General features: G+C 36.7%; 2 protein-coding genes and 1 long non-coding RNA gene across 3 annotated transcripts in view; 1 reads left to right on the plus strand and 2 right to left on the minus strand.

Moving 5' to 3' along the window:
* The window catches only part of LOC122304025 (phospholipid-transporting ATPase 2-like), an 85,701-nt gene extending 74,917 nt beyond the window's left edge, over positions 1-10,784 (minus strand). The window contains 1 exon segment of the mRNA XM_043116047.1: positions 10,603-10,784. The gene's annotated coding sequence lies outside the window, so the exon portion shown is untranslated.
* A 1,699-nt stretch (positions 10,785-12,483) lies between these two features.
* Positions 12,484-16,382, plus strand: LOC122304681 (protein FAR1-RELATED SEQUENCE 5-like). The gene is made up of 5 exons (XM_043116947.1): positions 12,484-12,588; positions 12,671-12,742; positions 12,844-12,955; positions 13,039-15,143; positions 16,326-16,382. The coding sequence occupies exons 1-5, from the start codon at positions 12,484-12,486 to the stop codon at positions 16,380-16,382; spliced, it is 2,451 nt and encodes an 816-aa protein (XP_042972881.1).
* Positions 16,383-16,771: 389 nt separating this feature from the next.
* Positions 16,772-18,047, minus strand: LOC122305617. Its single transcript, XR_006241175.1, has 2 exons — positions 17,279-18,047; positions 16,772-17,177 (listed from the first exon to the last, which is right to left on the minus strand). It is a non-coding gene; the product is annotated as an uncharacterized LOC122305617 (long non-coding RNA).
* Between the last annotated feature and the right edge of the window lie 5,148 nt (positions 18,048-23,195).

A 23,195-nucleotide genomic window follows, 5' to 3' on the forward strand; every position in this document is an offset into this window, starting at 1 on the left:
TGGCAAAGGCCTTGGGCCGCTCCTTTTTCCTCTCAGATTGCTCATAAGCCTCGCCTAAAAGTCTTTAATCTCGAATTCTCATTTTTAAATATGGCGGGTAATTTTTAAATTGAGCCAAGTATTTTAAAATCCTCCAAATATTTTAAAAGTCCAGAATTATTTAAATGGGGCATTTTTAGTGTTATTAGACCAAGCCTAAAATTTTAAGTCAACCTCTTTAATTTTGGAGCCGAGAAAATAATATCGTTTTAGAAAATCATTTTATTTAGATGATTATTTCTTTAAGAGCATTATTTAATATTCATTATTTTATTTTCTATTAAAATAACTCTACTTATTTAGATGATTTTATTTCTCCCGAGGAATATTTATTAAAATTCATCTTTTATTTGATGATGAAAAATATTATTTATTTTAATCAAGAATAAAGAGTTTGGTTTTAAAACTTAGTGTATTTCCCCTTGCAAATATTTGTACTCTTTATTTTCTATTAGTCTTTTATTTCAGTTGGATTTAAATCCAATGGTGGAGTAAATCCAATGGTGTCTCCACCATTGGATTTAAATCAACCCTAAGATGTAGGGCTAGGATCTATTGCCCAAAACCCTAGTTCCCTCCCCCTCTCTTTCCTTGTTTCTTTCTCCCCAACCCCCCCCCCCCCCACCCCAAAAAAAAAAAAAAAATTGTGCCACCCCCCTCTCCCTCTACCAATTCCCTCTCCCTTCATGGCCCTTACCGCCACAAGCACCCACCAGCCGCACCACCCTCACCGGTAAGCTTCTCTTCCTCCAATGATCTCCCTCCAATGACCTCCCTCTCTTCCCCTTCGTATCTCACTCCCTCTATTCCTTTCTCTCTCGGCCGCAGCCTTGCAATCTCCCAGCACCACCATGAGCACGTCGCCAGCCACAACCTCTATGGTTGTCCAACCACCCAGTTGACACCTCCTTAAGCGGCAACGTGCAACCAAACAACCTCCATGACACCAACGTAACTCAGCTCCACCTCCGGCAACACCTCCCGCACACCCAGACCACCACCACCGCCACACGACACCGCAACCAAGCCCCTTTGTGTCGACCACCACCCCTTGCCGTCTAGAAAAACAAGCCCCACACCATTTTCTTGGCCTCTACTCTACCCTTGTCTTTGACTCCGAGCTGCCTTGTGCCACTAGGCCATTGCCGAACTCCTTTGTCATCATACCACCACCATGGCCAAAGGAGGCCACCACACCACGTCCAACTGTGCATGCCCCAAAAGCATGATGGCAACAACCATGAAGCACCACCTAAGTAACACCTCAAGCCACGACAACAACACCTCAGGCCCCATGGGCCTCCATGCTCAACCACCCGATTCAATCTATTTTGGTGCAGCCACAAGCAACTTAGTAGCCACATCTCCCCCATGTAGCCTCTAGTTCAACCTCCATCCAGCCCTTTAATTTTTGTTATAACCACTATGCCCTTTATCTCTCCTAGATTACTTTGTTTACATGATTGGATGTGTATTGCATTACATTGAATTATGGACAGAATTTCTGTATCTATTTTTTTTAATAAATAAACAAGTTTTATTGAACAGAGAATGGCAAGACCAATTACAAAATCTAATGCCCTAACTAGGTAGGCACATTAGAGGCAAGAAAATCATGAAGGGCCATGCCATTAAAATCCACAGCAATGGCCTAGCTACAAAGGGTACGAAAAAATAAAACTTTAAGCTCCTCCAACAATCTTTCCTGGTCTTCAAATGTCCTCTCATTGTGCTCCTACCACAAACACCACATAATGCATAGAGGTATCATCTTCCAAATTTCTTTGATCAGTTGCCTGCCTTTAATGTTTGTCCAGATAGCCAAAGTTGCCTCCAAGGTTTTCTGCATAACCCAAGCCAAATCCACTCTAACGAATACCTCATTCTAGAGAAACCTTGCTGTATCACAATGCAAAAGGAGGTGGTCTGCCGACTCTCCCCCACTTCTGCACATGCAACACCACTTTGCAATAATAGCTCTCCTTTTTCTCAAGTTGTCAATGGTAAGAATCTTACCCAAGGAGGCTATCCACACAAAAAAAGCAGCTTTGGGGGGTGCCTTGTGTCTCCAAATCTTCTTCCAAGGAAACTGAGTATTGGACTCTAGAGTAAGGGCCTTATAGAAAGAACGCACAGAAAAATTACCCTTGTCTATAAGAGTCCACCACAAACCATCCTCTTGCTGCCTTGTTGGTCTAATAGAGTAAATGAGGCTGTAAAAATCTGCAAAGCTGTTAATTTCCCAGTCCTAAGCCGCCCTACTAAAATTAATGTTCCAAAGAACCTATCCCCTCGATATCCCCATGACTTCCACCACTGAGACATCCTTGGCGCTTGCAATCTGAAAAAGAGAAGGATATAAGTCCTGTAAGGCTCTGTTACTACACCAAACATCTCTCCAAAATTTTATCCTGGATCCCACACCCAACTGAAACGTAACATACCGGTAGAACACCCCTCACCCTCTTCTTATGTGTTTCCAAAACCCAACTCCATAGGCCCCCCTTACTTCTCTAGTACACCAATCCTCCCATAAACCATCATATTTCTTCTCAATCACCAATTTCCATAGAGCGTCTAGTTCCCTGGCAAATCTCCATAGCCATTTAGATTGAACACCTTTAGATTTCTAACGCCCAAGCCTCCACCAGAGATAGGGCGACAAACCTACTCCCCCTTAACAAGGTGGAACCTAAACTCCTCCCCCATACCACCCCACAAAAAATCACGCTAAAGTTTCTCGATACGGACCGCCACACTAGCCGGAATTGGGAAGAGCAATCAAAAAAAAGTAGGTAGGTTAGAAAGTGTACTCTTGATCAGGGTAATCCTACCACCTTTCAACAAGTACATTCTCTTCCACCCTGCCAATCTCTACTCTATTTTCTCGATCACTATATCCCACACCGAAAGCGCCCTCGATGCACTTCCCAACAGAAGTCCCAAGTAGGTAATAGGAAAGGAAGTTATATTGCACCCCAACATTCTAGCCAGCTGGCAAATGTTAAAAACTTCCCCGATTGGCATCAATTCCGATTTCTCAAAGTTCACTTTCAAACCATAAACTGCCTCAAAGCAAAAGAGTAGGGCCTTCAGAGCTTGCACCTGATTTTTCTCCGCTTCACAAAAAATGTGTGTCATCTGCAAACAGTAAATGTGAAATATTAATAATAACCCTATCCGGGTTCCAATCAAGAATCCGTCTACAAAGCCATTTGCAACCAAAGCCAATAGCATCCTACTTAGAGCCTCCATAACTATAACGAACAACAAGGGTGACAACGAGTCCCCCAATCTCAAACCTCATGAACTATGAAAAAAACCCACTAGACATCCATTTACCAAAATGGAGAACTTAGCCATAGATATGCACCAATGGATCCATACCCTCCACCGCTCCCCAAAACCACATCGCCTGAGCAAATGGAGAAGGAACTCTCAATTAACATGATCAAATGCTTTTTCCATATTGAGTTTGCACATGATCCCTGTGCTCCCGGTCTTCAATCTACTATTGAGGCATTCATTGGCAATTAGCACCGCATCTAGAATATGTCTACCTTTTACAAAGGCGTTTTGGGGTTTTGTAACAATCTTACCCACCACCTCACTCAATCTATTCACAAGTATTTTAGAGATTATGTATCTATTGGTGACATCTAGAATCTATTCGCAAGTACTTTCTGTATCTATTGAATGTGAAGTTTGTGATTGGGTTGTGTTGTGTGAAGTGAGGGGGTGATTATGTAGTGGTGAAGTGGCCGGATGCCATGTGTAGTGTCAAGATGAACTAAGTAGTTTGATGTGCTGTGTGAAGTGGGGTTTGGTTGGGATTGTAATGGAGTTGTAAGTGAAGTTTGTTTGTTTTATGTGGAGTTTAAATGGACTACGGATTTAGTATGTGTATTTTGTGCTGGTAGTGTATATTGAGTTTAAATGGATGATGGATTAATATGTGTGTTGTATTCATTGTTAATAGGCTTATTGATTGAGAATAGATTTACGAAGGTTGGGATATGGTGGAGCCATGTGATTGTGTTGTCTGTTGTTTCTTGGCTTTAAATGGATAACGGATTTAATCGACATAACCATATTGATTTAGCTAAAGAATTGGTTAGGTTTCCTTAAATAAAATGGTTCATGGATTAGGATGTATATGAGGACCATGAGGTCCAAGAATGTGGACAGATTGTGTTTAAAGTGATCTTTCTTGCATTTTATGCTTGTGTGAAGTATATGCGATGTATAATTGTAAGATGGTAACATTTTGGAGATGTATAAACGCTATTGAATAGATTAAAAGTTGTATAAGGATGCTCTTGAAAGATTGGACAGATTTTGTATATCAATATGTTGATTACGATAAATTATATGGAAGCATTGTATGGATTGGGAATTTGTTATGGAGTATGTGTGTTTGTGTGGATGAAGCTTATTGATTGAATATAGTAATTGTTAAGGTTGGGTTTTTTGGAGCCATAAATGAAGCTTATTAACCTTCATGAATTGTAATTATGTTGGATTGATGGACATGAGCAACAAGTATGTTTTATAAATTAAGTTGTGTATGGGAGATTGGAGTGGGATGAGATGAATTGTACTAATTATTGAAGTGATATATGGTTGTGGTTTTGTGGAGTCATGATTTGTAACTTATAAAACTTTGTAATTGTGTTGTGTAGATGTACAAATGATATGGGCAGATTTTATGCATGGAATGTGTAGGTTTCAATAAACTATGAAGAATTGATGGGTGATTGGAAACTTGTCATGGAGTATGCATGTTTGTGTTGGATGGTAAATTGGGAATATGTATGTATTACCAAGAGACTTGTAAATTGAGTAAAGTGCTTGTGAAGGTTGGGTGGATTGATTTTTATGCATATTGAATGTAATATGAAATTATATGACTATTTGGTCGTGTGATGGATTTGTGTTGAGCCCAAGGAATAGATGGACGGAGCATGTGTATCTTCGTGTCGGTTGAATGTATGGACAGATTTAGTATTTGACCTTTGGGTTCACTTGCATTGGATGTTGAGTATGAGAGTGGCTTCTAATTCGCATGGTTATGCTTGATTGTGGATTTTGCTCCCTAAATGCATTGTATTGAGATGTTTGATGTTAATGTATGAAATTGGATTGAGATGGCATGTCTTGAAGTGTTGGGATTAAATGATGGAGTTGTAGTGTGTTGAAAATCATGATAATGATGTTGGTTTTTAATTGGACAGATTTTGTATATTTAATGTGTTGATTATGATAAATTATAAAGAGTGATGAATTGGGTTGACTAGAGAAGCTTGTATTGAATGTGTGGTATGTGTATGAAGCTTGTAAAGCTTTGTGAATGTGTGGTGTCGGCGTATAAATTGTATGGGCAGATTTCATGTATTGCATGTGTTGGTTTGGATTGCAAGGGTGTGGATGGTATGCTTTTGGACTGATTTATATTATGTGCTGTCTCAGTGTATTGTCATGCTATTTATGAAGCCAATGGACTGTGAAGTGAGCTTAAATTGATTTAAAGGGAGGGCTAGACAGAATTGTATTTATTATGTATGCTATGTGAAGCTTGTAAAAAAAAAAAAAACACCAATGCGTACTTTGGATGAATTGTATGTTGATCTTAGGTGATAAAAAGGGTAGGGTACATGCGAATTTGATTGATTGGATATATTAGACAACTTTGTATACCTTGTATGTCTCGTATATAGATGGAACTTGGAAAGCCATGTCTATGAGTGCTTTGGTTGGCTGTACATGTACACTTGTTTTGGATTGTATAATATGTTTGTAGGTGAGGAAGTGAATAAGAACTTGAGTTGATGTTGGATTGGTATGCATGGAAGAAGAATATTGTTTGAGGAATGGTATCATATTGTAGTTGGGATTTCATGGTGAAGTGGGATTAAGTTGTAGGTTGTTGAGTGATGCTTTGGAGATTAAAGTGAAGCACAAGAGCTCACTTTATTAGTTTGAAATAAAGTAGGCTTTTAGGTTTATAGTCTAGGCTAATTTATAAAAAAAAAAAAAAAAGGTTTATAGTCTAGGCTAAGAATTTATGAAAAGGATTATGCTTCAAGGATTAAATGGTGACTTGTACAAGTGAAATGCAAGGAAAGTGTGGAGGATGAACTAGGATAATAGAATATGTCGAAGTGAAGGAAGCTTAAGTACATGATAGTTTTATGCAAGTTGTTAGATTTAGTTGCTTACGTAAATGAAAAGGGAATGACGTAAAGCTTATGTATGAATGTAGGTCGTCATCAGACACACACACAAATGGACTGCCTGAAATGTAAATAGCATGGAGTCCAAGTAAGTATTATGTCCATACTCTTCTAGAGTTTTCTAAAGATATGAAATGAAAAATAATGTTTTTTTTTTATAAAAGGAAATAAAATGCTTTTATGAGAAAAGAGTTCTTTTTATGAAATGAAAAGAAAAGAAAGAAATTTTTTCTTAAAATGAAAGTGCTTTATGAATCTATGCTAATGTATTAACATTTAAGTATATATATAATGGCCTACTTTGGCAGTCCCTTTTTATGCACCCCAAGAATAGTTGTATGCATGTGAATAAATGTTATATGTAGTACTTATTGTATTTATGTTCCGTAAAATGAAATGATGAAGTTTATGCTTTATGTTATGAAATGATGTTTTATGAAATGAAATGAACTGATGAATGAAAAGAATGAAAAGGATATGACTGAAAGGAATGAATGAAAAAAGAAAGGAAATGAAAGAAAATGAATGTTTTAATGTATGAAATTACACAACGGCCATGACTGAATAAATGATGGTACCAATGGACTGGGCAAATTGCAATGCCGGATAAGTAGTAATGGTAGTGCATCCAATGATACCCCCTGACTGAAAGGGATTCCCAACCTGTGGCCATGGGTGGAATCTAGGTCCAAAAGACCGCTAACCCCAACACACGGGGCGTAACAATATTTATCAATCAGAAAAAAAGTGATAAGAGTAATTGGATGTATAAAAAACCCACCTTGTAATGTTTTCAAAGAAAATAAATGTTTTATTTAAAGTATGTAGATGAATGATAGATGCATGAATGATAAACTATGTTAGTATATTTTTACAGTATGAAGTAATGCTTACTGAGTATTCGACTTATTATGTTTTTAAGTGTGCCTCACCCAGGAACAAAATGAGGACAAAGCATCAGGAAGGACATGGCCCAAGGAAAATGTGACAAAAGGGCATTTTATTTAATATATGAAATCATTTTTGTAAAAGGACTTTGTATTTTAATTAAACGAATTCCGCTGCAAAAATCTCTTTCAGATTTATAAATGAAAATTTTAAACTTTAATGGTAGAATCTTTTATATCTTGGGAAGGAAATGAAAGGTTTAAAAAAAAAAGTAGTAATTCTTGTCTTGTTTTCCAAAACTATTTTATAAAATCCCACCACAACGACAAGCGTTATAGTATGCTCCCCCAAGTCTAAGGTTCAAATCTCATTGAGTGCAAACAATTTCAATGGGCCATCGGACTTAGGGATTTTTCCCTTGAATTACCCAAGGTGCGCTTGAGGGAAACTCCTTGCCGAGAGCCTGTCCACTATCGGGATTAGTCAAGACGATGTTTCCGGACACCCGGTGCTAATCAAAGAAAAAACAAACATAAAACACCCATCCACCACTGCCTCCACATGCATATCCATAACTAAAACAAAGAGAAAAGGAGATAAAGGATCCTCTTGTCTCAAACCATGAGAATTGTTAAAGAAATCCACAGGGGTGCCATTAACCAACACCAAAAATCTAGCAGTAATGATACAATGCTTCATCCAGTTGCATTGCCTCTCCCCAAAACCATACCTACAAAGAATATACACCAAAAGTTCCCAATTACATAATCAAAAGTCTTCTCTATATCCAATTTACAGAGAATACCAGGAACACTAGATTTGATTCTACTATCCAAACATTCATTCGCAATGAGAACTGAATCGAAAATTTGTCTCCCCTTAACAAAAGCATTTTATGGATTCAAAATAATCTTCTCCATAACCAAGCTCATATGATTGGCAAGAACCTTGGAGTACACTTCACTCACAAGACTAATGGGATGAAAATCATTCACCTCCACTGACTCGGTGTTCTTCGGAAAGGAGCTATGAAAGTTGCATTAAGACTTTTCTCAAATTTCATAAACAAGTGAAATTCAACAAAAACCTTCATAACATCCTCCCTAACAATATCACAACAAACCTAAAAAAGATCCATTGAAAATCCATCAGGTCTCAGCGCATTATCTCTATCCATCCCTCTTAACACATTAAGCACCTCATCCTCTTCAAACGTCCTCTCCAACCAATCAGCACTCAACTGATCAATTGAGTCAAAAGCCAACCCATCAACCTTAGGTCTCCAAGGGTATTGCATCATAAGAAGTTTATCAAAAAACTCTACAATATGTTCCTTAATTTCAGATCTGTTCTTTTGTAGCATTAAATATTATATGAGAATTACCTTCCAAATGCAGCTCCTATTGACAGATTTGACATTACGAATGCAGCGGAATAGACAAAACACAAATCTGCTCCACCAAAAGACTCTTAACTTAACTCAAACACTAAAATAAAACTCTAAAAACTAATCTTAGGAAAACTCAAATAATAAACTCTAATCCAACACATGAACCCGTAATGACCTAAAGGACTAATAAACTATAAATGACTCTTATTCTAATAATACAAAAAGAAATAAATGACTTCTAATAAACCAGCTTCCTTCTTGTAAACAACTTAGAAGAATTTGGCTACACGACTTGTAGCTCCTGTACATGTAAACTTCAAATTGGCCTTCACTTGTACGAAGACTGCGTATAGAACTCAACTCTTATAGAAAGGTGGCCTACATTACAAGATTACATCATTATGCATACATTCTGCCATGGTTAGAAGGATAGACTTGGCATGTACAAACTAGAAGTATGGAACGAGAAATCTGCAGCACTGCAGCACTGTGACAGCTCCTAAGGGTTGTTGTTTTGACTATCCTGACTCCTGAGGGACTGTTTGTGATTGGGTCATTACCTTGGAGTTACAACAAGTGCAACTCCACCAACGCTAAACTGGTTACAAAGTCTACACACACAGACATTTGACATATCAAGGCCCAAAAAGGTTATTTCTAGGCCAAGATCAGGTATGACCTGGGGACTTTAGGGAAATTTAAAGACCTTAGAAAACGCCACTCCAAGACCTTGCCAATGAGACTCATAATTCACCCAAACGGCAGTGGGTACCTGCTGCAAATCCTACAGTTAATATCTAAAAATACTCTACAAAGGGGCTGAATACAGATGAAGTTTCCAGCAAGCTTCCAGGTGTAAAACAGAAACTTAAAAATACCTTTTGAAGACCCCAAGAGCCATTGGAGTAAGGTCTAGTTGATATAAGTTTAGTAAACCCAAAAAGTGCCTTTGCACATAGTATCCTAGTAGCACCATCAAACATGATTTCCATGTGCCTTAATTTTAGATGGTGGTTACTTAAGTACTTTACATTTTAGTGTCCTGTTTTGTAGCTCTTAATATAGATTTTCTTGTACTTTTTTCATACATTGGTTATTGTAGTTTACATTTTATATTCTTTTTTTTTTTTATAAGTATAGTTTACATTTTATATTCTATTGATAGTTAATATAGTTTTAGTTTGATTAGGACTTGTTTTGGGATTTTGTAACCCCCAGGTTCTTGTTTTGTACATGGTATTCCTCCATTGAAAGTGAGGGCTATTAATAAAATTGGAGCTACCATCCCTCTTCCTTAAAAACATTATTTAATAGAATGACCAACCATCGAAAAGAATCATTTTCTTTGAGAAAGCAGCAAACTTTAGCAAGGAAATCAGATCCATTCTTCTGATGACAAACATGCAAAGAAAGACTCAAAAGTTAGAGAATTCTCTGAGTAATGGAACAGTTAGGTTGTTAAAGAGGTGTAGAACTACGAGACTAAAGGAAATGAGGTAACTAGTATGATCATGCCTTTAATGATTATTGCAAAATGTTCTATATTTGAAAGGTGTTGTTTTTAAGCTATATGCTATGATATTGTTAGCATTTTCAATTAAGCACTTTTTATGCACCTATGACATGACATGGTATGTGAGAAAAGCTTCATTAAAACTTCAAGCATATAGCTAACAATATCATAGCATATAGCTAACAATATTATAGCTTCATTAGTCTCAATACGTATATTTCTATTCATATAGAAATAGAAACTTCAACCACCAAAAGCTTTTTTTCTTAACCCGAAATAATAATCTCCAATTTCCAAAAACGTCAAGGTAAATGCAAACTAGGAAAAGAGCCAAAATGCCCATTCCTTTAACCCAGAAAGAAAACCCATTAATAAAAATTAGTTTCACTTAATGAGTCTCAGAAATTGACCCCAATCTAATCCGATTCAATCAAAATTCAAGGAGATTTTCCAAGAATCCCTCCCTTGGGGCACCATATTTCCGAAACTAAAGTTGAAACATTGATCACAGAGATATAAGGAATGGCCAAAGATCATACCTCTGTGGTGGTTGTTCATCTTCTTCTTGGTGCTGGTTTGGTCTTGGTCTTTGTCTCTGTCCCTCTCCCTTTGCTATAATAAACCTCTATTGTCCGAAGAAGAGGGGCGACTGCTGACCGTTTCAGTCGATAGACTTGTAGACCACTCAATGCACCCTCCGCTGCTTTGGAAAGTCTACTGTCAGCCGTTTGATTTTGATAAATTAAAAAAGAGTAACACTATGGATCCACAACTGTAGCAGGAGCACACCTGCACACCATACGTGGCATCCAATATTTTTCTTTTTTTTTTTTTTTTTTTGGAAAAAGTCAAAACGTGCGTTTTTTGATGGGGTCAGTACGTGATTGTTTCCATTTCGAAATCCCTCCCGCGAAAGCCCCCGTTCGTCGCCCGCGTGACAGGTTCCTCCGCCCAGCACCACCGGCGACGCCGTCTCTCCGCCCAGGAACGTCGAGCACAGTACTTAGTCTGTAAAGAGCTGCCGGTCCTTGGTAAACCAAATAACAGAGCAACCGGTGGGTATTTTGAATCTGCGAAGACCCCCCTCCCTCGCCGGCGCCACCGCTGCTCATACGAAGGTAAAAAATTTTCAGAACAATGAACTGCAAAACAGTTACGTTTATCTTGTGTACACAGAGATGAGTTTTGGGTTTTGTGAGGTAGATATTGTGGATTAGGGCATGGTTAAACGTAACTATGTTGCATGGCTTTTGACGTCTGGTTTGGTCCTCTGCTTTCAAGCAGCTCGGTCCTTTGTTTTTTTATTTTTTATTTTCCTCTGTATTGAGAATCAGTGTTTTCATCTTATGCACGCATTCGGACTAATTATTTTCGCATGCATTCGGACTAATTTTTCTAATCTTTTGCACGCATTGTAAGGGAAATGCATGGTGGTTAGAAAATAAAGGTGCTCTCTGTTTAGTGTAGACAGAAAGCTAAAAAGTAATATATATAAGTTGTATTTGTGGTGTGGGAGGGAAGCCGGAGGGATTTGGTTTCGATCATGTTATGTTACCCAATTTCCATTTCGTGTGGTTCTACATCTCTACTGCTCCTCCCACGTTAATTTGTATGTCTTGCTACTAAATATGTATGGATGGAAGACTATCCAAGAAAAATTTGTAATAATGTATCACTAGATTAACTCTGTATTGATTGATGGTGGTAATAAAATGCTCAGTTTGGCTTGTTTTAAAAAGAAAAAAGAAAAAAACACTAATCTTTATTATATGTCATGATAATTGGGATATTCACAACAATTTTTTTTGTTAATCGTTTTTCTTTCTATTTTTATTCTTTGTTTGGTTTTGTTTACAAAGATAAGTCAAGTTAGCTCCAACTTATAATTAAGATCTAAAATCAAACTCCAAAATTTAAAATCAAACTCTTCAATTTAGTAAAAATTGAAGATCGGACCAAGGAGTTTTCAGGCAACCTTGCCACCCTCAAAGCAACCTTGCTACCCTCAAAGCGAGCTAGTGGCTTAGGTTGCATCTAGGACAGCTTAATTAATATAAATTGAGAGTTAAGGTAAAATTTAAGTGAATCATTATAATTGTAATAAAATAAATGAGGCTTTATTTAAAATATTTAAATAAAAGTTCTTGAATCTGTATTTAATACAACAAATTTAAAATACACCAAATAAAAAAATAAAAGTTCTTGAATCTGTAGTTTTGCACACTATCTAGTTATTTTTAAAACTAGTCTATATTGATTTATTGTGTAGTGATCTTAAAAAAATTGTTGAGACCTTTGTAGTTTTGCACACTATCTGAGTATTTACCAAATTTTTAATTATTGATTTATTGTGTTTACATTTAAAAAAAATATATATATCGACTTTAAATAATTTTGTAAGTCATCTTGATTTTAGTGTAATGGGGGAAGAGGAAGATAGAATGGCACCCAGGCCTTCAACATCGACTTCACAGCCAGTTTACACGCATCAAAATGATGGCTTAGGATGTCCAAACTTAGACCATGTGAGTAGGCAGGCTGATGATAGAATTTTTCATACATCATTTGACGTGCGCATGCATCTAACTAATTGCATAAAACTTGCAGCATCCTCACCATATGTCCTACCCTCTGGCGAGTGATCTGGAGGATTTTATTAGAGTTGACGATTCATTCCGGGTATATTTCTGTTTGTTACCCAAATTCCTAAAATTTACATGTTAATTTGTTTGTTTGAGGATAGCTGATTTGTTCTAGTGCCATGCTGCTATTATACTCAGTACCAATCCTCGAGTAATCCAGAGTACTTGAGGCAAGAAACGCCCCCCGCGTCAGTTACACCAAATAGTGATGAATTTGAAGAAAATGTTGGAAGTTGTCATGATGCTGATGGTATTACCGTTTTATATGCTTGCCTTAAATAATGACTCTAATATTGAATTATTGCTAATTCATCCTTATGTTTCCATTGATAGAAATGTTCTTTGACATAAATGAAGATTTGGAGGGTACCACTGTTGTCAGGGATGATGAGGTACAAGTTGAACCACCAAGATCCGGGTTGGAGTTTGACAGTGAGAAAGAGGTTGTGGCGTACTATAAGAAGTATGCCAAGCAAGAGGGTTTTGGTGTAAGGACACAGAGGACTAAAAGAGATGATGATGGGAAGCCGGTGTATCTGACCATTGGTTGTGCCCGTGGTGGAAAGTACCATCCTAAGCCGAACAGTAATATCTCGAAGCCACGGGCAACCACCAAAACAGGTTGTAAGGCGAAAGTAAATGCAGCGCTGAACAAAAATGGAAAATGGGTTTTCACCACTACTGAGAATTCTCACAACCATATTACTGTGAGCCCCAAGAAAAGTAGACTATTGCGATCCCACAAACACCTAGATCAATACAGTCAAAGGATCTTGGACCTGAATGATAGAGCCGGTATACGAATGAGTAAGAACTTTTATTCTCTTGTTGTTGACGCAGGGGGTTATGAGAATCTAGCTTTTCAAGAGCAAGATTGTAGGAATTACATTGACAAAGCTAGATATTTAAGGTTGGGCAAAGGAGGTAGTGATGCACTTAATGAGTATTTCAAGAGAATGAGAGATCAGAATGATGGCTTTGTTTCTAATATGGACGTGGATGATGAGGGAAAGCTACGGAATGTGTTTTGGGCTGATGCACGTAGTCGAGCCGCCTACGAGTATTTTGGAGACGTTGTATCATTCGATACAACGTATCTAACAAATAGGTATGGTATGCCTTTTGCTCCATTCGTGGGTGTTAACCATCATGGGCAGTCCATACTATTCGGGGCTGGATTGCTATCAAGCGAGGACACACATAGTTTTGTTTGGTTGTTCCGGATGTGGTTGGATTGCATGAAGGGTAGGGCGCCGAAGTCTATCATAACCGACCAAGATAGAGCGATGAAGAATGCGATTGCTACTGTATTCCCTGAAACTCGCCATAGATATTGTTTATGGCATATCATGCGCAAACTTCCTGAGAAGTTAGGATCGCACGCCAAATTCAACCTTGGGTTGAAGACTGATATCCATTCGGCATTATATGATTCACAAACCACCACAGAATTTGAGGAGAGCTGGGGTGGACTACTTGAAAAGTATGATCTTATCGGCAACAATTGGCTTCAGACCTTATATGAGGAAAGGTCCTTTTGGGTTCCTGTTTTCCTCAAGAGTGTATTTTGGGTTGGTATGAGCACAACACAAAGGTCTGAAAGTATGAATGCATTTTTTGATGGGTATGTCCATGCTGGGACGACATTGAAGGAATTCGTCGACCAATTCGACAATGCTCTTAGAAAGAAAGTGGAGGTCGAGACAACGGCTGATTTCAATTCTACCAACCAAACTATCCCCTGCATCTCCCCTTTCAACATTGAGAAGCAGTTTCAAAAAGTCTATACAAATGCAAAGTTTAAGGAGGTCCAAAGAGAGTTTATGGGACTAATGGGTTGTAATTGTTGGTTGGTTAGCACACAGGGGTGCATTTTAACATTTGATGTGTTGGATGAAATATCATTTGATGAGCAAACCAAAAGAGTTCATTACTCAGTTTACTATAACGAAGATGAGTGCGAGGTGAAATGCACTTGTGGTTTGTTTGAGATGAGGGGGATTATTTGTAGGCATGCACTTAGAGTTTGTCAGTTGAAGAACATTAATGTGCTGCCGAAAGTTTATTTCCTAGATCGATGGAGAAAGGACTTAAAGAAGCATTACACGTTAATCAGAAGTAGTTATGATGACTTGCGGGGTAGATCAGACACGCGTAATTACGAACTTATGATCCAAAGATGTTCGAAATTAGCCGCCAAAATATCCTCAAACAACGATAAAGTCCATGCATTCCTGCACTATGTTGATGACTTTGATAAATCCTGTGAAGGTTCCACATGTCAGTCGACTATCCAATCAAATATGGCCAACCCAACGGTGGTATTGGATAAGGGTAAAAAGATTTTAAGCCCTAACGTCGTTCGAGGGAAAGGGAGACCTCCAAATAAGAGGAAGGTCCCACGTGTGGAGAAATTGGCAACAAAGCGAAAAAAACAGGTATTATACTAGACAACGGCTTATTTTGTTACTTGAATTTTAGTAGTTCAAATTCTAATTTGAATATTTTTTTTTTTATTTGATATGGAACTTAGACTTCCAGGAAACTGTTGGTGGATGAAAGTGAACAGGGTGAGAGCCCAAGATCACAACCCAATCCAAGTTGAATTTGGTGGAGGGCTCAAGTAATAACTCTTAGCTTCTCGGTAAATCTCCAAAAATAGAGGGAAAAAAATAGGGTGCAGGGCATATCCTCAAAAAATTCCCATTCATTTTTCATTGGAGTTTTATTTGGGACGGTTGGAAACTTGGAAGGCATTAAACAAAGGAGTTTTTGGAATATTTTGGTAATTAATGGCTGAAAGAGATAGATATATGGGGAGATATAAAAGAAAATCTTATTTTGACTGTAACATGTACAAGCTGCTGAGGAAATTTTTGGAGTTTGTCATGGGATGGCATGCGGATAGGATGTTTCTGGTATGAGTAAAAAAATTTGTTTTCCATGCCAAATATTGATGGGTACGTATTTTTTTCCTACTTTTAGATTAAACATTGTCTTTATCATCTCAGTCAAAATAATCATGTGGGATGGCATGCAGACAGTGATATTGTTGTTGCTAAATATCCTCATGGATATTTCCACAAATAACCTGCCATACTATTTATAGAAAGATTATTAGTATTAGAGTTTTTAGGGTGCAAGTATTATCTTGTGATTTGCCTGAGGGGTTGAAGTTAATAAACTGGTCATACAGTTGAAAGGTAGGTGCCATTTAAGTGAGGCAGTTATTGCAAGCACGAGCTAGCTGCCATTTCTAGCAAAGGACAGCTTATTTTTTATCTGTAGTTATGTTGTTGTTAATATTGTGTTGCATAAAAATTGAAGATGTCTATCTGAGGAAACCTGAGTTTAATAATAAAGTCCTGTTTTCTTGCAGTACAGTGCAGAGTTTGTCAGTCGGAATGCACTATCTCGAAGCCACTATATAGATCTCAGTTCGAGGAGGCTGCAACCAAAATCAAGATCTTACTGATTTTGCAAAGACTGATTGTTTGTATTGCATAAAGTAATATTTTGCAAAGATCTAAAATGTATATATTTCATTTTAAGACTGAAAGTTTGGTTCATATGTTGTACAGACCAATGGATATGTATTAAAAGCTTAACTTGTGTTGCAGGAAAATGGCAATAGCTACTTGATGGCTGTTATTGTACATTCCAAACGTGATGAATGACTTACCATTTTAAAGTTGATTGTTTATCTACATCGGATAAATTGGATTCTACCATATCCACAAATAGAATGTGGGACCAGATATCAACCCCTCATAAATGAGTATTTGAAGTGCCATCAGGATGCTAGATACGAATGATAACAGTTTTGTAATCTAAACTTGATAAATGCAGGGCGCAATATAGTCCCTCAAATGAGTAAAAATTGATAAGATTCATTCCGGGTATATACTTGGGATAATTCCACCTTCTCCAATAACATCAATCCAAACTATCCTTCAAATCAGATGAGGATCAGTGAATGCCAAAAACAATTCTTGAAGTGCATAACAACTAAATTTAAATGCTCCAACATCCCTGTTTTGAGCAATCTCACTAAATGACACTTTGCTAAAGTCTACCAAAATTAATTTAATTGCACAAAAGTTCGTCACAGTCTTATAGGTTAACACCATACAATTTACATACATGGTCTTGATCCACAAACCATGTGCACCTCAAAAGAACCATGCAAAACCCAAAAGAGTTCGCCCAACTACTTTACATAGTATTTATCCAAACCAAATAAACACTATTACAAATGTCAGAATCCAGTAGAAAATCAAAAGTTTTCGCTTTTTCTTTTTCAGATTCTTTGCCATTTCTCTCACTTTATCTTCTCGTTTCCGAACGGCATACTCGCGCTGTAATACTTCATTCCACGAAATACTTGTCGCCTTATTCTCACGGGCACGAAAATTTTCCTCTAGCAAATGAAGTATATCGGCCCATACAAAAAATTCACACCTTGCTTCTCCCTACACACAATATTAATTCAAAATTAATATGATAAAATACACCCAACCAGCAAACCATTACGCAAAACAAAACAAAGCAGACTTTGACAAATTGCTTTTACCGTTTTATAGTTTGGGCAAGCGAAAAATCTCCTTCCGGGATTTTTCGACGTGTGAGATGTCTTTAGTGGTGTTTTCAAACCACACCAACAAGTTGGAGATTCCAAGACATTATCATTAAGTACAGATGATGATGCTGACATGATTGATTCTGAAAAATAAAAAACTGAACATTATTATCACATATTTTTATTAATGGGTTAATAGTATGTGCAAGGTAAAAAAAAAATTGCATCTGCTTTTAGCAAGAATGGCAATAGCTAATCGAATTTGAAGTTTAGAAAATTTATGGAGAAAAGGGCTAGCATACTGCCAAACTATTCGGGGCAAGTGTAAGATCCAAGTTGAATTTTGAGTTCAACTCTTGGCTTAAGCCAAAACCAAATTTTCTAAATTGAGTTTACAGAAGTATGCCAAATATGCATTTGTTATATTCTTAAAATCAAATCAAGTACAACAAAGAAGTAATCAATGGGAATGAGCTAAATTTTTTCCTGTTTTTGTCCACGAGAATGTGCAAACTAATATCCTTCAAAAAATTAGCACATACAACTACCATGATAGAGGTCTAACATGAATTCTGAAATAACAGTTAGAAACTAGTTACCATAAATGACACATTATGATATATGAGAATTACACATATCAAGTGCCATATGGGCGGGTATTTTAGTTATGACGTAATAATTTTTAACTATGTGATGAAGGACCATTTAACTTATTTTTTTGATAAGTTAAATTGGTTGTGTCATGAAGGAGCTTCAACTTATAACCTGGATAGCTAAGCTAAAAATCTTCCTTTATTCTGTTTGACATGAACCGATAAACCTAGCCTGAACTGGAAGGAACACAAAATACTCAAAAGCCACAAGCCAAAGCCCCACAAAATGGGACGTTCGAGACCAACAACTTACAACTTCAGAGTGTCACAACTTCAATTACACAAAAGCCAGTTGTGAGAGACAAACCAAAACCAAAACCTTGGCTGAGCCGGAATTTTAATGAGGGTTTTCTCAAAGTCCACAAAACGCAGAACACCCAGAAGCAAACAATTTCATCAACTACTCGAAAACTAAACCTACAAGCCAAAAGCTAAGCTTACACTGAGACGACCCAACTTACCAAAACACCTCAAAATACTTTCTACTGAGTTGCTCTAAAACCCAGACTCCATAACTTCTGAACAGGTCCGACCCAAACGCACCGACCCAGAGTGCGAACAGATTCCAACCCAACCCGACCAACTTTTCCTTCACAGAAACACTACAGCCGAAATCCAAGGGAGTGACACAAGGAAAGCAAAAAGTAAGCATGCTCATACCCAGATCGTGTCACAGAGGGGCTTCGCGTTGGTCTCGTTATGGACCCAGGGCTTGGACTGATCTCCTCGGGATGTCGTGGTGGGGAGGCCGGAGGTCGAGGTCTGAGCTCGAAGAGGACGACGGGGAGAGTCTGGGTTTCAGAATCACGGAACGAGGGAGGGAACGGAGCTCCGGCTACATTGGGTTGAAGAACATCACGGAACAAGGGAGGGAACGTCAGTACGGAGCTCGAGCTACATTTCTCAAAATGAAATGTTTGCTTCAACTGAGGGAGGGAACGTCCTATGGGGTCAGCACGGTCATTTCGCCCATGCCACGTGTGGTGTGCGTCGGCTGCTCCCAAACAGGGGCTGATCCGAATAATTATTCATTAAAAAAACTAAGAATAATGTTAGGTGGAAACATGCTAATCAAATGCACATTAATATAATATAAATGAATATTTTATTTATTTTTAACTATTTTTTAAATATTCTTAATTATTAGAAAAAAATAAAAATATATATAAATTTATTAATGACAACTTTCTTAACTATTAAAAAAATAAAAAATAAAATATATGTAGACATATTTGATAGACATACTATCATTTTCTATAAAAATCAATACACGATAAAGAAGTGAGAATCTGGGTCAATGTTTCTCGCAACATGAAGTCGATATTTGTAGAGATTTTATAGAAATAAATTTCTAAACTAATAAAATTTGGTGTGATTTGTTAAATTTATTTTTTAATAAAAATAATTTTAAAATATGATAAATCAAATCAAATTATATCAATATGTAAGATTTAGGAAAACATAGATACGGTTTGTGGGTTTATGACATTTGTGTATTCTAGTAGAATATATGAGATTTATATGATATGTTTATAATCTTCTATGGAAAATGACATATTTAATTAGCATATTTTATCCAATATTTCTCTCAACTGGTGTGTCCCAAAGGACAACAAAATGAAGTGTCTTTTTTTTTTTTTGAAAAGAAGAAAGAATGCTCTTTATTAACATACTTCATCAAATGAAAGAAAGAATACAAGAAGATATGGTTGGGCAGCAAGGGCCACACCCTACTACCCCACCATCGCATGGGCGAGCGGGCTACCTCCATCCATGCAGGGGTGGGGGGCAGGCTAACCCCAGCAAGGTCCCACCCCTCCTCCCGCCCTGCTCTACTCCACCATATATATATATATATATATATATAATTATATATTTATATAAATAAAGATATTATATATAGATATATACAAGTTATTGAAGACTTGAAATTATATTCAAGTTATTGGATAATAAGTCTCACACTGCTTAAGTATGACTACTGTATTACTTTGGCCTCCTATATAAAGGTTAGCCTAAAAGGTCAAGGCAACCCAAAATATAACTAATGAATTTAAATTCTTTTTGTATTTATAAATTTTAATTTATAATTTAAATTATATTGTAATTGGGGTCCAAAAATACTTTTTGAACCAAAAAATAGTTTTTAAATCTAATAAGTTGACCTAAGCAGGGGCGGATGAGGTTTTTGACCCCGCCCCCTGACATTGGAGTGAGATGCCGGGTTGAGAACCATTCCCCCGCATGGTGCGGAATAGGGTGCGGGGAAGGGTCCCCCACCCCACACCATGCGAGTAGCACCCTTACAAGGAGGACATTCCTCAAGTTCAACAATATACTCTATACACTCTAGAGCATTTTTAGCTAGGACATGAGCAGTTATGTTAGTATTGTAAAGGTAAAAATTGGCTAGAATTAGATGACTAAATGATAAGATTTATTTTATCATTATTTGATTAAATTTGGATGAATGTAAAATAAGTATTGATTTGTATCTAAAGAATGTTGAGTCTATCTAGAAGTCTTAAGTGTTGTTTAGATAAACCTTTGAGGTTAAAATCGAGTTCTGAAAGATTTGTATTTATTCAGAAGAAAGCTGAACAGAGTTTAATCAATAATAGAAGATGTTATCGCGAAATGTTAGTAGTCCGTCGGAACACGTTTTCGCGATTGTTGCTAACTATCAACAGAGTCCTACTATGACTAGAACTCTTTCCAGACTTTCTATTTAAAGGGATCCAGTTTTGTATCTTTTCAATGACTTTGGGCCACAAATTTCAGAGAAGATATTCTGAGCATTTATGAGAGATAATTCACTTGAGAATTTTCACGGGGTTTTTCATATCTTCTTGAGTGTGATCATACTTTGAGTGTGAAGGAATATCGATTGGATTTCAGCCTTTGGAATTCCAAAAGGGAAGTCAATATTTGAAAATCGCCAGAGGTTCTAGCTGCTACTGCGGTAGAAGACAAACAGGTCGTTTGTCTAGGAAAGTAAGAGAGTCAAATTGCAAAGATTTTGTAATTGGTTATTGCTTGAAAGTATTCTTCAAATAATAAGATTGACTTTCCTGGGTTTGGCTGCCTCGCAGGGTTTTTACCTTTAAAGAGATTTTTAAAATGTTTCCCTTCATAACCAATCGTTGTTTTTTGCAAGTTTGATTATTTATTTTAAAGTATTTGATTCGTTTCATAATCTTGATAATTGAGATCTAACTTATTTGTTCAATTAAATTCGTAGACAATTTCGTGGTTTTATAGGGGTACGTTGGGAATTTCAATTGGCATCAAAGCGTGGTTCACTCATTCGAGTGTGATCCATGCCCTTGTAAATCATGTCGACGTCATTATACGTTCCACTATACTTCGATGGGGAAAACTATGCTTATTGGAAAGTTCGTATGAAGGCTTTTCTCAAGTCTTTGGATGAACATGTATGGCATTTGTTGAACGAGAATGGACTAAACCTGAGACATCTATAGATGCTTGGACAAAAGATGAAATCAGCAATTGCAATTTGAATAGCAAGGGATTTAACGCTATATTCATGGCAGTATCCCCTAAAAAATTTAAAAGAATCTATTTTTTTTTTTTGTGAGTTACACTATATCTAAACTAAGATGCATCTAAGCATGTTACTTGCCTATTGCTTATTTTTATATATATATAAAAAATCATTTTAATTTTTTTCCCTATATTTTGCGGTATTTCATGATTTTATTTCTACTGTAGTTTATAAAATAAATACAGAAATAAAAATATAAAAAAAAAATTAGTCAGTATTTGATATGAGTCTTAAGTCTGTCACTTGGTTCTGAAATTAGTGGCATAAATCCCAATGGGATTCTTGAAGTAAGTCTTGGTAGGTACTTAAGTATAAGAGAGGAAAGCATGTGCCTAGCATGTGAGTCACTTAAGAGTTTTAAGCTGCACTCTAGGAAGACTCACTCATGAGAATGACATATGCGATCACCCATATTTTCCTCTCCAAAATCTTCTCAAAACAAAGCCTCTCGCTAATCTCAATTGCAAACCTTAGCCATTATTTTTTTCGCATCACTTGTTAAGGCCTTGGTTCCGAGCAGTTTGGTACACTAATCCATCATGGTAAGACTCTGATTTTATTCAAATACATCTCTCTCCTTCCAATTCTAGGGTTCAGCACCTACATATATGGAGATTGGGATTTTGATTGTTGTTTGGATATTGGGGCTGGAATATCTTAAAATCTGAAATATATGCTCATATGGTTTGATTTTATGCATGTATTGAGAACGATTTTTGAGTGGGTTCTTGATCTTTTTCATTCGGTGTTCATGGTATGCCCACCAAGTGTTTATGGTATGCCCACCAAGTATTTGTTTTTTTATCTCAACCAAGTTGTCTCAATCATTTGCTCATTGTTTAACATATATTCATGCTCATACATTATGTGCATTTAATCCATGAAAAATTGAGACAAATGGGAGTTGTTCATCATGTCTTTCTTAATGTCTTCATCTTGCATATAAGTGATATTTATTCTATTTTGTGTCTTGTCAGATTAGTGACAAAAGGGTTAGTATTAGAAGAGCAAATTGGAATATTTTGATATTGTGAAATTTAGAGGGAGTTTGAGTAAGTGGGAATTTAATAAATTTGCTGAAAATAAAAAAGGGGAGCAACAAAATATTGAGGGGAAGAACTATATACTTTAGGGGGAGTAGCAGAATATTAAGGGGAAGAACTAAGTATTGAACATGGTTATTGATGATGATGAGAACACTCTCTTTTTGTAGATTTACATGACATCTAACCTTTGGTTATTATTGAGACTAGTTTTAAGAAATGTTCTATGTCATTTCTTCTCATTACTATATTAAAATTTTTTTCACGAGATCTTGGTCTGCTGGTTGTTTTTGTCTTAGGTACACACTATATTCATCAAGTTAGTTTTGTCACTAATCCACCAAAGGGGGAGATTGTAAAGGTAAAAATTGGTTATGATTAAATGACTAAATGATAAGGTTTATCTTATCATTATTTGATTAAATTTGGATGAATGTAAAATAAGTATTGATTTATATCTAAACAATGTTGACTCTATCTAGAAGTCTTAGGTGTTGTTTAGATAAGTCTTTGAGGTTAAAATCGAGTTTTGGAATATTTGTATTTATCCAGAAGAAAGCTGAACAAATTTTAATCAATAATAGAAGATGTTATCGCGACATGTTAGCAGTCCGTCGGAACACGTTTTCGCAATTGTTACTAACCGTCAG

The sequence above is a fragment of the Carya illinoinensis genome, chromosome 3 (genome assembly GCF_018687715.1).
Source record: "Carya illinoinensis cultivar Pawnee chromosome 3, C.illinoinensisPawnee_v1, whole genome shotgun sequence".
NCBI lineage: Eukaryota > Viridiplantae > Streptophyta > Magnoliopsida > Fagales > Juglandaceae > Carya > Carya illinoinensis.

Bases quoted from the DNA above. Each gene is read 5' to 3' on its own strand.
- LOC122304681 (XM_043116947.1), top strand. From the start codon at position 12,484: ATGGGGGAAGAGGAAGATAGAATGGCACCCAGGCCTTCAACATCGACT. The intron at 12,589-12,670 runs GTGAGTAGGCAG...TAAAACTTGCAG, and splicing joins GATGTCCAAACTTAGACCAT to CATCCTCACCATATGTCCTA. The intron at 12,956-13,038 runs GTATTACCGTTT...TTCCATTGATAG, and splicing joins AAGTTGTCATGATGCTGATG to AAATGTTCTTTGACATAAAT.